This window comes from Choloepus didactylus, chromosome 2 (genome assembly GCF_015220235.1).
Source record: "Choloepus didactylus isolate mChoDid1 chromosome 2, mChoDid1.pri, whole genome shotgun sequence".
In the NCBI taxonomy this organism is placed as follows: domain Eukaryota; kingdom Metazoa; phylum Chordata; class Mammalia; order Pilosa; family Megalonychidae; genus Choloepus; species Choloepus didactylus.
Genome location: NC_051308.1, coordinates 229,508,588 through 229,523,614, shown reverse-complemented (window position 1 = coordinate 229,523,614; position 15,027 = coordinate 229,508,588). Strand labels below are relative to the sequence as shown.

The following is a 15,027-nucleotide window of genomic DNA, read 5'->3' as shown; positions in this document are numbered from 1 at the left end:
ATCGCTCTCATGAACTAGAGCAAATGTATGGCAGTATAACTAGAAGTTAATAACAGAGGGGCTCATAGGGAAAAAAATATATCTATTACGAACTATATACTACAGTTAGTACTATTTTAACACTCTTTCATCAACAGTAACAAATATACTATACCAATACAATGAATAAATAATGGAGGGGGCAGGGTGGTTTGGGGTATGGGAGGATTTGAGTTTCCTTCTTTTGTCTTTATTTCTTTTCTGGAGTAATGAAAATGTACTAAAAATTGAAAAAAAATTAATTGTGGTGATGAATGCACAGTGGTATGATGGTTCTGTGGGCAACTGATTGTTCACTTTGGATATATGGATAATTATATGGTTTATGAAAAATCTCAATGAAAAAAAAAAAAAAGACCCAATGGTCAATCCCTAAGATCCTAGGTTATGCCACAATGAAAAGAAATAATTTGAACTCGGAAAAACGTAATGTTTTGATAATATTAATGATCCTATAAAAACTTACAGGAAAAATACAATTTCTGTAAAAGCAAAGTGGGAGAACATTAAACTTATCTGTGAGTTAATTAGAGGGCACGTTTATATTTTAAAACTAGTTATAATGGGCAAAGATTTGACATTCTGATTGCTATTTTCCTAAATCCAAGATTAAAGGAGTGGTATTACATGGAAGAGTTCCTTTAAATTTAAATTTAGGATTGACCGAGTTTTAAATTCTGAGAAGATAGGACTGATTAATCAGTACAGACTATGCTGATTTTGATTTGTTTCTAGCCTCAAAGCAATAAAATTAACCACTGAGGAACTGATTTAGATGAATGAGGCAAAAAAGAACATGCCTAATGACATATACCTTGGAGACATTTTGTATATTTGAAATTTTCATTTGCATTTTTAGACAATGGAGTTACTCTTTTGCAGGCTGCACTAAAACACAAACACGCCATTGTAGAAATCACATTAGGAATTTCAGCATTCATTCAATGTTTCTTGAAGTCAAAGGCAGCAGCTGATTAAAAACTTAACTCAAACACTGCTTCTTCTTCATGTCCAACAAGGAAGCATAAGATTATTAATGGCAACAAAGCTTACCTGGGACAGTGCTCTTTCTTGAATTTAAGTTCGAAGGATCTGCAATTTCTTCTGTCTGCCCATCTGCTTCTACTTCTATTTTGTTTTGCATTTCTTTTGCATCTTCACTGAAGCAAGTTCTTATGCTCTCGTCCTCTTTTAAGACTCCTTGGACTGCGGTGGGAGCACTAGGAATAAGAATGGTAGTGGCAGCAGCAGGAAAAATGACTGAAGTGGAAGGAGGAGAAGCTGGAGAAGTTGGAGGAGATGGAGAAAAGGAAGGAACTCTGGAAGGGGTGATGGGAGCTGGGACACACTCCACTTTCAAATCTTCTGGGGGGTTTTCCAGAATCTCCAATTCAAGAGTCAGTGGCAAAACCTCCTGTTTTACTATTTCCACAATGCTCTCCGTGGCTGGTAATTTTTCACTAACTCCATTCATTTCATTAATTAGATTAGTACTAGAAATCAGTGGAATATCTTTAGGTGCTACACTACAGGATTTCTTGCATATACTATCAATTTCTTCTGTTGGTGAAGGGTCTGATGTTTCTGTGCAAGATGTGGGGCTGGATATAGGTATTGTGTCCTCTTTTGGGGATGAGAGTTCACATCTGTCATCTATAGAAGTGGTGAACACTGGGTGGTTACTAAGAGTAGCAGAGGTGGGGGAAGCAACTGGAGAAACAATGGTAGGTGATGGAGGCAGAGGAAGCTCTGGTGTGGATTCTGGTGTGGATTCTACTGCAGTAGTCTCAGACGTCTGGCCTGCTTGTTCTTTCTTCTCCCCACTAAGGACTAGCCTAAGGACTGGGGAAGGAGACTTTAACACTGGATCTGGTTTTGGCTTCTCTTCTGGGGAAAAAAAAAAAAAAGAGTTTTAAGAATAATTCTTGGATCAGAGACAATATTGGTTAATATATGGTTAATTCTTTTATCTGTTACCCCTAAAATCAACTGCAGGAGAATAGAGGCACAAATATTAAGACTTATTCTACTGCTTCAAAACATTATCATGTTTTTCCTAGTTATACCCACTGTTACTTCATCTCCAAACATAAAATTTATGTTGGAGGAAAGGAAGGAATCAATTTACCAAACGACTGTCAGGATTACAATGGAACTGCTCATCAAACTGAAGCTAAATCATTCTTGGGATGGGAATGGGGGTTTTCTATAAGGTAGGGAGACCTTCTCGCTACCATAACTTGTTCCCTGTAGAAAATTTTTCCACCAGGGATGCACTGTAGTGGCAGGAAACTACAAGGGCAAATAATTGGAGACTGGATTATACAGATATTGACATTACTTTTTATTCTATACATTTCTGCATTGTTTTGAATTTTTAAAAAGAGCATGTATTACTTGTATAAAAAACTGAGAAAAAACCTGTGATAAGAGAAATTATCATAGTTTCATTTATTATCAGTAAAATTTCCAAGTTTCTGAACATAAAAACCCAGATTTAGAAATTAAACTGAAGTATTATATTAAAGGTATTAAATTAAATTAAAAAGAGGTGTTATATAACAAGAAATAACTAAGGACTAAAAATGGAAAATTATCTTGTGTCTTCAAATGTAAATTAAAAAATTATTTAAGAAGAAATCAGAGTTAATACACAGATAGACAAATCCTATAAAAAAGAACTCCATATATGTTTCAGAAATATTTGAGAATAATATATGAAATATGCATGTATATGTATACAAGGATAATACTAGAAAGAGCGCACACAAGAAATTGATTACCATAATAAAGTCACCAGAAGAATACAAGAAACAAAGTAACAAAATTTCTGTATTTTTAAATTCCTGTATAATTCTGTATATAAAAATAATTCTGTATTTTTAAATATCCTCCCTGGGAGGATGATACCAAGAAAGATTTAGACTGGTTTCTGGCCTGTGTTTTCCTTAGCACAATAAACAAACAGGCATCACTGTAAAAACAGAAACTCATATGAATATGTTTATCAAATGCAAACAGAATTTTTAAACAGTACTAAAAGACAATCTAAACTGCAAGGGACTTTATTTTCTCCTCCAGAATCTTTATGCATCAGTGACAATGAGCCTCCACAATAAACTGTAGCTAAGTAACTCTGTCAGTGAGAATATGCTCCATCAAGCAGATAAACAGATGGCAAATATTTCCGTTAAACTGTTAACACTTTATTAATTTACTGCAAAGTGTTTCACTTACTGGCCTTAAAATTCATTTTCATTTATGAGTGTACAATCTAAAACTGGACTCTGCCTACTATTGACTACAGTGATAAAATAAGAACACTAGGCTCTCACTGCCAAATCCCTCAAACTAAGTTGCCAGGGAAAAAGACAAAAACATTTTAAGTGAAGACACATCTAATGACAATAACTTCCAACTCAACAGAATTAACTGCTACATGGGACCCCTAGATTATATACCAATAAGAAAATAAATCAGGATAACACCCTTCTGACAGATGATGAAGCCTGCATACAATAAATTTAAAAACAAACAAAAAACCCAACCCCCAAAAAACTTTACTAGCATTAGCAATCTAGTAAGAGTACAGCAACTCAATGATTAATTCTGGAAATCAACATTTCTGACAGTGAAAAATCAAACAAAACCATATATAATATCTGATAAAACCGCATCTGATAAAATTCTATATACTTGAGAAAAATCTAGCAATAATGAAGAAAAATAGAAAAAAAAAAAGTGTTGCATTCTGAAATAAAAGCCCCTTAATCCACTCATGAAAGGATTAATACAGAACACTGAAAAGCACAATACAGTAGATCTAAATAAAGAACATTGATTTTTATCCCTTTAAAGACTTTTACTATAAAGAATAAGATTTGCAGAGCCATGACAGTTTGAAATCTAATACACTGCTTAAAAATGTTTATGGTGCCAGATCATCTCTAGGAATTAGTGAGAATTCCATCATTAAGAATTTTTCATAAGGAAATAATCATGAAAGATGAAGCAAAGAATATGTAAGGTAACACTACTTATAATAACAACAACAAAAAAAGGAACTAAATGTCTAACAATATGGGATTTATTAAAGAAATGATGGCCTGGGAATCTAATGGGATTTTATGCAATCATTTAAAATAGGCTTTTAAAAGTATACTTAATGACATGGAAAGTTTGTTATAATAAAAGATATGTTTTGTGGTTTGTTTGTTTTTTTTTTAAGGCAAGACACAAACTATGTAGAACCTAAACTCAATTTGGTTAACTTGAAAAAATACATCATATATCTGCATAGACAAAAGTCTGGGATTATATAGTTTATTAACCAACAGCTCCATGTGATGAGATAAGCAGATATTTTTCTTTTTGCTTATCCATATTTTCTATAATGAACGTGACATATATTTATGAAAAGGAAAAAACTGCCTTCTTTTAAGCTCATATGGTGGTGGAACCAACCGCCTAGGAAGGTGTTTTTTTGGTAGTCACACATGACTGAGAGAGGCCAGGAATACTGAGTGTCCTGCAAATTTGAGGGACAGTTTCATTTGACAAAAAATAATAGTCCTATCCAAAATGCCAACAGAGCCCCAGATGAACAGCACTGCTAGGAATGGTTTAATAACAAAAGAATACAATTCACTGAAAACCTGCTCTATGCCAGGTTGTTTTCAACAAGAACTCTCTTCTAAAGCACATTCTAACCTTGTTTGTGTTTAGTTATGCAAATCATCATATCCTCAACATACTGGACTGAATGCACTTTCTGACTAAGGCAACAACAATAATTTAAATTGTGTCTACAAACTAACAACATCAACTGAAGATTTTAATTCATTTAACAACTTTTCTCTCTATAAACCAAGCTGAGGTCTTCACGGGCGATTTCATTAAGTATCAAAAAAAATTGGGAAGTGGTCCATTTGTTTGGAACCATGTTCTTCATGGAAGCATTCCACATGTTCACATTAAAAACAGATAAAACCAGAAGCTTAATAATGGCAGTTAACATTTATTAAGCAATTATTATGTGCCAAGTGTTGGGCTGAATATCATTATACTGATTCCTTTAATTCGCATACCCACAATTGGAGTAGGAACTATTGTTTTCTTATTTTACACACACTGGGAAAACTGAGGGTTTTAGACATTAAGTCACAAGTCCAAGATCATACTAACTAGCAAGAGTTGGAGCATGGAAATGATTCAAAGCTCACGTTCCTCCAGTTCAGAAAACAAAGGGGGGTGGTGGTATGGAAATAGAAGTATTTTGGAGAATCAAGCAGGTGGAGACTTTGAAGTCAAAATAAAGATTCTGACACCCAGGGCAAACCCTCAGTAAATGACACTTCCATTCAGAAACACTAACCTGACTGAAGAATGTAGAACCTATTGTTTATGGCAGTTATGTAATGATCTTTGAAAACAATTCATTTTTGCACCCTACTTTAATTTCAAAAGTTGATAGTTATGAAACTTAAAAATTTCTTAACTGTAAAGAAAAATCCATTTTCTATAAAAGATGGAGAACCCTTTCTAATGTTACTTGAATTACACACATTCAAGTAAAAAACAAAACCAAAACTCTGAAACTAGTTTACTCTCACAACAACTGGCAGGCTGTAAGTGGAATTAGAAAATAGGTTACTGAATTTCCTAGTGAATAGTCAGTACTAAAAGGAAGACTGCAGTGTTCCAACAAGTTAGTTATAAGCTCTATGAAATGTATTTAAAATACAAGTTATTCTTTTGTCAATGTAACCTGAAACATTTTCCCATTCACCTTATCTATTTTCTATATCAATTTGAAATGTTGATTTTATTATTCAAATTTCCACTAAGAAAAAAAAGAAGCACCCCGCAACCCCCAAAACAGAGAAAACCAAGAACTCCACATTCCTCCTTCTGGAAATCTAGGCCTAAACATGACAAAATACAAGGTCTCATAATTTTAAAATCTTAGCATTCTTTTTCACAAAATAACTGTCCTCAGGCAAGTACAACTGTCCTCAGGCAAGTCAGAGCTATCACCAGAACATGTGATGAAGTTTTGTATTTGGCTCAGCTACAGAGAAAGCTTACTAAAAGTCTACAGAGAGGATATATTTAAGGCCCCTTTACATGGGAAGTATTCTCAATATGTTTAACATAATTCTAACTAGCAAAAAGATTATAAACTATGTAAAAGTGTAATGAAGTAAAGCTTTGAATGGAATGCCCCCAAATTATTCTCCACATGGAGTGATAATCTGAATTTTGACTCAAAAATGCATTAGCTGTTGGGTAGGGGGAGTTGGTCTTCATAATACCTACAATCACCATTCTACCTCCTGCAAAGTGAATAGCTTTAATATTCTAAAAATTAAGCTTTAAGCATGCATTAATCTTCATTTAACTCTATGCTTGATAGGAGTATAGGCAGTACAGCCTTTAGAAGCATATCTGGTTAGAGTTTATTACATTATCTTTTGGGTTTAAAACTACTCATATAACAAACACATCATAGACATACTTCAAGTTTACTAGGCTCTTCAATACTCAAGGGAATAGTAAGATGATCTTTTTATTTTAAAAATACCATATTATCATTGTATGCTTTACAAAAACTCTGAAATCATACATTAGAATCCTTCTTTTAGAGGCTGTATTAGTGTGATTAACTTGGAATCTAGTAAAAAAACTATATTTTTAAATATCTCCACTTTGATTGTGGGCCAATCTCCAAATGCTCTTTAAAGAATATTATTTAGGAAGTATATTTGCTAACAACCAGCTATAGAATAATGAGGGCTTTGGAAGAATGGATAATTCAAGAAAGTTGATAACACGTATACCATTCATATTTAGAATGAAGTCAGAAACATAATAAAAGCATGCTCAAAGTCACCTGCTTTTCCCTTTGCCTAGCAGGAATTATCTCCCAATTTTAGCTAAGGTCAACCTAAAATCCAACTAGGCAGGAAAGAAAGAGACACTATGATATTCTACTCTCTGGCATGAGATTTCCCTTAAAGTTTTCTATTTACAGTCCAGAAAGCATTGTGTATATTTACTTTAACAAACATTTGACAATTCATGTTCAAAGCCATTAGGAAGAGAGATCCTCATTTAATTTCCTGCATCAACAAGAACTAAGGACTTGTCATGCAGTAAGCATATCTAGTTCCCACAGCAACTGTGAAGGAGGTTTTCTTCATTTCATTCTGTAAGTGAAGAAACTGATGAGGATCACAAGACAAGTGATTCCCTCCAGAACAAATAGTAGTACATGACGGAGCCAAGATTTGAACTCAGCACTATGGCCAACTATGGCTATAGAAGCCCAATCTTGAAATGAAGAAAAATTTTATCTTTTTAAAAAAGCAAGGTACTCAGGGACATGCTGAATATATAAATAAAACTGTTCTGTTCTTGTAAAGCAATATATATTTTGATTTATTCTTCCCACCCCTAACCTTGTGCCAAAAAACCATATAAGGCAGCTAAGCATTTACCTATACACAGATATTTAAAGTGAATCATTAATAAAATACAGGAAAAAATATTCTAACCATTCCTTTTAAGTTTCCTAGGGGAAAACAATTTGATTTTCCATCTCAAAGCTTTGTTTAAAAGTGAGTGTCTAAATGATCCTCAGATGTTTTATTCTTACACTTGAATGCTGAGGACCATTTAATTAATAATAATAATAATAAAATACTAAAAATAGGAGGAAGGAAAACAGTCATACACAAACCTTGCTTCTGGTCGCTAGCTGCAGTGACAGTGGTGCTGGCAGCAAGATGAATGCTCTCCACAGTCCCATAAACCACAGGGCTGTGCTCAGGGACCTGGCTGGGCAGCTGCTGGGATTTGAAGTACAAAAAAGGGTGATAATGAGCGTGCGAACAGAAAAACTAGCAACATGGAACCCAAGCAAGTGAGGAAGACAAAAGTGGGTCCAGAGATTACAAAACAAAAAAAAAGGAAAGCAAAGGGAAAATACATAGGCCAATTTAATAAATTCAAAAAGTATATGGGAAGACGAGGAAGGGAGGGAAAGAGGCAGAAGGGAAAGGGAAAGGAAAAGAAATGATTATTGTTAACCACAGGAAGAGAAGACAGTCATTAAATACAATTTAATGTATTTAACAGTCATAAAATACAATTCATTCTTCACTTTCCTTCTAAGGACAAGTAGACTTTTCAATCTAACAATAGATATCACAGCTGAGAGGGAATTTTACATCCTCCCAGTCAAAAATTTGGTCAACTTTACCTATGAACTATCTATCAAGTAGTTTTCCTGGCAAAAGTAGGTCAAAGAGAAAATATGATGGGTTTGAAAACCAGTTAGTAATTCAAGAAAACAGTACTGAAGGATGTTTCCTGTTATTTGCACATATAATCATACAGGTGAAATGAAACTTGGAAATATCTAGCTGCCCTTTCACCTTAATGTCTTTACATTCTGGGTCAAGAATGGTATCTTCTGAGAGGGAGAAATCTCAGTTTAAAACTGGCTAATCAGAACTATGAGGATCTCTTATTTTCAATCAGCCAGCATACTGGAAGCAAAAATGCCCATCAAAACCACAGCAAAACAGACTGAAAATTGCACCCATTGTTCAACTTAGAGGGAACAAGAATTATACAAGACAGGACAATGATACTCATTCTACATCACATTCCATGTAGGTATTCATTCTGGATGGTGAGGGCTACCCAAAAGCCATAGAACAAAGCAGTGTCTCTTCTCGGAGATCTAAGGTCATTTTTTAGTAGTTATAATCTCCTACATTCAATTCTATAAGTCTTACCAGAGCAGAACTCCCTGTATAATTCTGTTTTTCTTTTCATTAATTCATTAATTAATTAAAAAAAATTTTTTTTTTGCAGGGGAGGAGAAGTAGAGTATAGGTGAGTTTCAATGGATGGGGTCAGTTAAAAGTGAGGGTTAACAAAGAATATTTTCAAGTCAGTGAACTTCTAAGTCAGAATATAAACTGAAATATATTAATTTGGGTATGTGCCATTCATGATGATAGATGCCATATCTACGCTTTTCAGAATACACAATATGTAATTCATATTTGACTACATATGGATTGTATTGTGTAATGATAAGAATAGGGAAATTGCTACTGTTACACCTACGCATTAGACTCATGAAAGTGCTCCTATTCCACAATTACTTCTAAATGAAGACTATTAAAATTATATTTCCTTTTATTAAAGTGAAGAGAGTTATTGTTTTCACTTTGAATCATGGGCAAATAATTCAATAGTACTTCCATTTTTACTCTACTCTGAATTTTAGTTCAGTGAAAAGAAAAATCATTATATTATCGAAATTTAAAAACTGGAAAGGCTTCATGGCTATAAATGAAAAATACTGACTCAGTTCATTTTTACTGGCTGAAAATAGATCTGGAACAAAGGAAACACTCCATGCTTTTTAGCATTTATTAAACAGTAAACTACAATTCCTAGGAAAAAGAGTTTTGTTAACTGCGTCATTTACCTGAAAGGAGATTTTATTCTAATTGGTAAATTCATAACCAAAAAAACAGTTAATTGCTAAAAGCAGGTCATAGATGCGATGTTTAAAACAGTAAAATGCTATTAAACCTATGTAGATCAGACAGGTATTCAACCTAAGTTTAAAATATCTTCAAATCATATTAAAGAGAAAACTGCACAGATATTTTTCAACTACAAAAACCTACAAAGAATTTATATATAAAGATTCATAAGAAAGGAGTAAGTTAACAGGTTAGTTAAGTCATAGTTCAAAACCCTAGAATTCAGGACACAATTATATATCCTCAAAATGCTGGGGAGATACCTCTCAGTTTCCTCAGCTGTAGAATGAACAGACACAGTAGATCCTACACTTTCTTTCACCATTAACATTCTATAAGCCTCCGAAAGTATGAAGAAAATAACATATTAACACATAATATAATTAAATGTTTTAGTCTTGTTTTAGATTATTTTAATTAGGATATTCTCCTCAAATTTTAGCTTAAACTTTAATTTCTTCTCTTCTCTTCCAACGAAGTAGCTCAACCATGAAAGGTCCATTGTAAAGGAGTTCCTTATCTTTCCAAACAACAAATAATCGTGCCTTATATTTAATTGATAAGTTAGAAAAATCAGGAAATACACTGAAAACTATGACTCAAAAAATCACAATCAATGTTATATGCATATAAAGAAAAGAAGCCCCAGAGGCAACAGCCTCCTTAAGAACAACAACCAGATACAGTCCCCTTCCCCATGCAGACACCCCTTTTCAATATGAACAAGTTAGGGTGGTCACTGCCTAGACACCCCTGAAGATCAAGAAAGTAATTAAACAAGAGGAAGGGATAGCAACAGAGAAGATAGGGTTTAACAAAGGATTATGGATACTGAATCTTTATATAAATATATATATTTTTCGATGCTGGGGTATTGGTATAGATGGAAGGAAACAGCTGAAATGGTGTAACTGTAAGCCATAACATTCTGTGAAATTTGCTCTATATCTACTTGTTGAATTGTACTTTGAGAGTTACCACCTTTCTGTATATATATTTCATGATAAGGAAAGAAATGAAACTGTGGAACTACAACCTATAACATTCTTTGAAATTACCTATATAACTACTTGTTGAATTGTGCTTTGAGGGTTGTAAGGAGGTGGCTGAAATTGTGGAACTGTAAACCATAACATTCTTTGGAATTTGCTCTCTACCTGTTCATTGGATTGTACTTTGAAACTCATCACTGTTATGCACACATGTTAAATTTCACAACAAAAAAAGTATAAATTTTTCATCATATATCATTTTTAAACCCAACTGGCCTTTGGCCTTTGACTGTTTTATTTCATTTTGAACAACTATGTAATTCCTCAAAGACATTAACAAGAAAGAAAAACAAGTAAGGACAAAAGGTATTTTAGAAAATGATTAAAAAGAAGACAAGAAAGAGAAAAATACACGAAAAAGGCAATTTGCTTAATCTATCAGAGTTTTGGTTAATCTTTGTCTACAAAATTATGATTAAAATAATTTTCTGGGTTGTGACACAATGTAAATGAAAGCACTGTGTACATTGCTGGGCACTATGCAATTGTAAATATTACACAGATCATCAGAACAATTTGACTTTACAAAAAGTATGTATACACAATACTTTGATTAGAGAATTTTAAAAAAAGGGATAACTGAACAAGAAAAGCAAAATCTAAAAATATATATAAAGTACTAAAAACATACCATTTCAAAGGCTTGTCTGAAAGGCAAAACAGTAATAGAAATTTTATATTATCAGCTTTCTGGGAAAAGATTTTTTTTTTTTTAAATCAAGTTTAAAGTATAACACAAAAAATGTGCTCATTTTAAGTGTACAGTAAGATGCATTTTGACAAATACGCATACTTATATTACCACTGTCACAATCTAGATAAAGAACATTTCCATCACTCCCAAAAGTCCCTTCCTGCCTTTTAGCATTCAATCTCTTATCTCAAACCCCAAGCAACCACTGATCTGCTTTGTCATTACAGATTAGTTCTGCATGTTTTAAATTTTATATAAATAAAATCATGTACTCTTTATATCTGCCTACTCTTATTCTGCATAACGTTTGAAATTCATTCATGTGACATATATCAGTAGTTCTTTTTTATTGCCGAGTAATATTTTATCGGTGGATATACCATAATTCTGTATGTTCATCCCTTGACAGAGATTTGAGCTGTATCCAGTTTGGGGCTATTATGAATAAAGCTGCATATAAACAACTTGGGTACAAAAAATAATAATAAAGATATGAAGCTTTTGAGTAGCTAGAGAACTTAATACATGATCTCATTTACATTGCTGAGAACATACTTAAGGGATTTCAAAATCACTGCCCTTCAGTAAGATTCACTATTGGGAGGAATGAAAATTGATAGAATAATTCTGGGAGAGCGATCAGTAAAAATGTAACAGGATTCAATAAATGCTCAAAGGAAATCAGAATGAAGGGTCGGGGTCAATTCAGCAACTATTTACATTGTTGTTAACAGTTCATAATTATGTCAATGTAAAATTTTCCCCTCAAAAGTTTTTCAAAAGCAAGGCTCTGATGGCAGAAGAAAATAAAACAAAAGCTTCTCACTTTTAAACTAGAGTGATAAGGGAGTTTAAAGTATGGCAAGATATTAGATTACTGATAATATCTAAAAAATGAATTTCTTTTACAAATTCTACTTGGGAATCTACTCTGTAAAGATTTATATATCAAATTCAAAGTACTGGCCTCAAGGGATAATGGCAGACTTGGGCTCAATAACTGGAGGAATTCATTTACTTTTTTCAACACAGTGTCGGCCTATTGGTGCCAGATGCTAGTATGCACAGGCAAAACAATCTGGAGTTATTCTTCAATATATCTTTGTGCAATTCTAAATTCATTTCTCTTTACCAAGACCATATTGTTTCTGTCTAGAAAGGGACCACCTTCCTTTGCTTTCTATTTTAATCTAGTACATGAAAGAATACCCCCAGGGCCCAGGGATCAAATAGAGACCACCACATGAGCTAAGATGTATTTACATTTTTAAATGGACAGAAAAAAATCAAAAGAAGAACAGTGCTTCTTGAAAACTATGAATACGAAAATTACATGAAATTCATATTTCACTGCCCATTATTAAAGTTTTATTGAGACAATCATGTGGTTTCATTTACCAATTGTTCTTGGTTGCTTTGGTGAAACAATGGCAGAGTTTAGTAGTGGCAAGAGATACAATATGGCCTACAAAAGCCTAAAATATTTACTACCTGGTCCTTTGTAGAAAAAGTTTGCTGACTGTGATATTATTCATTGAGAGACAGCCAGAGAATCTAAATAGTTACATAAACATAAGCCAGAAGTTGATATAATTTTCTATCATGTAAGAGGCTATTTAAATGGTTCATATTTATTATCTCAGGTCTGATGGATTTTGCAAAATACCATCCAAAACTTTAAAATAATTCTTAAAATAAATACCTTGTGAGTTTAACATATACAACCCTGGTATAAAGAAGCACAGCCACCATGAGAAACATTATGGAAAAAAACATCAAGAAGCAAATAACATATACTTAATGACACACCAGGAGAAAGGACCAAAACTTGCTTCTTTCATAAGTAAGAGAAAATTCTCCCATATATATTCATTAGAAAGTTATGTGTGTGTGTATACCCGCCCCCCCCCAATGTCTACCATGTACAAAACATTGAGAATCCACTAATGACTAAAACAAGACAAAATCCTTAGCCTCATGGAATTTATATTCTATCAAGGGAAACATATTCAAGACCAAGCCAAAAAGTTAGAGTATTAAGAGGATAGAGGTCTGGGGTTCTGACTTTGTATGGGTGTGAGGAATATTTTTTGAGCAAGCAACAGCTAAGCTGAGCTTCCAAGACCAATGTGAATGTAGACATGTGGGAGTGGGAATGTAGGAGGAAGCACTTCAGGCAGAAGAAACATAATGTACTAAGGCTCTACGATGGCTCTAAAAGGAAGAGCAAGACATCAATCAACTTGTGCAAGGGGAACACAGGAGCTGGAGGGCATGGTGTGAAATAAGTAAGGCAGGGGTGAGACAAAGCAAGGCCTTACAAGCCATACCAAGCATTTTGGTCTTCATCCCCACAGCAATGGAAGGAACACAGAATGGCTTTAAGCAGTAGTGTAACATAATCAGATTTTTGTTTTAAGAAGATCCTTCTGACTACTGAATGGAGAAAGGACTAGAAAGAATATAAAGAGTAAATACAAGGACACAATTTATAAGATTAGGAGAGTAATTAAAGGGAAATAAGTTTGATGATAACAATGGAGAGATGTGAATGGATTTAACTTATACATAGGAGGTAAACTGACAGACTCAGTAACTGATTAGATATGGTGGGGAGGGGGTCAAAAAGAAAAGACATTAGATTTCTGACTAATGAGATGCTTAACAGCCACTGACATAGGGAACACAGGAGGAGACATCATGTTTTGAGGGTCAGGGTATGGGAGAGAAGAAGACTATCAACTCAAGTTGTGAGTTTGAAGCTCTTGTAAGACATTTGAATGTAGCAGTCAAGTAGAAAGTTGGATATATAAGTTGAAGCTCAGAGAAGTTACTCATTATATAATAATGAGATATGCGGAAATAAAGTAAAACTATGTCTACTCACAGATTGCATGATCTTATATATAGAAAATACTAAGGTATCCACAAAAAATTACTAGAACTAATAAACAGTTCAGCAGTCCCACAGGATACAAGATCAATATACAAAAATCAACTGTATCTTTATATACTTAGAATGAACAATCTGAAAATGAAATTAAGAAAAAAATTTCATTCACAATAGTACCAAAAAGAACAAAGTACTTAGGAATAAATTTGAAAAAAAAAAAAAGAGCATAAACTTATACATTGAAATCTACAAACTACTGTTAAAAACAGTTAAAGATCTAAATAAAAGGAAAAACACCCCATGTTCATGGATCGAAGGCTTAACATTGTAAAGGTGGCAATACTTGCCCAACTGATACACAGATTCAACAGAATCCCAGCTAACGTCATTATAAAAATTGACAAGATGATTGAAAAATTCATACGGAATTGCAAGGGACCCAGAATAGGCAAAACAATCCTGAAAAAAGAACAAAGTAGGACTTACACTTCCTGATTTTAAAACTTGCTACAAAGTTATCATAATCAAGATAGTATGGGATAGGCACAAAGATGAATATATTATAGGTCAATGGAATAAAATTGATGAGTCCAGACATAAATAAAAATATTTATGGTCCACTGATTTTTGACAACAGTGACAAGACAATTCAACGGGGGAAAGAAGAGTCTTTTCAACAAAAGGTGCTGTGATAACTGGATTTCCCCATTTAAAAGAATGAAGTTGGACACTTACCTCACACCATATCAAAAAAATTAACTTGAATCAAAGCCCTAAATA

General features: G+C 33.5%; 1 protein-coding gene across 21 annotated transcripts in view; it reads right to left on the bottom strand.

The window, feature by feature from the left end:
- The window catches only part of EIF4G3 (eukaryotic translation initiation factor 4 gamma 3), a 443,721-nt gene that overhangs the window by 161,766 nt on the left and 266,928 nt on the right, over positions 1 to 15,027 (bottom strand). For 18 of the 21 annotated variants that reach the window (XM_037828262.1, XM_037828266.1, XM_037828268.1 and 15 more), the window contains 2 exons: positions 7,781 to 7,889; positions 1,093 to 1,926 (listed from right to left, as the gene is read on the bottom strand). In XM_037828262.1, coding sequence (XP_037684190.1) covers positions 1,093 to 1,926; positions 7,781 to 7,889 — 943 coding nt within the window. The remainder of the gene's footprint in view (positions 1 to 1,092; positions 1,927 to 7,780; positions 7,890 to 15,027) is intronic. The other 3 variants (XM_037828263.1, XM_037828271.1, XM_037828275.1) reach the window with 1 other exon arrangement.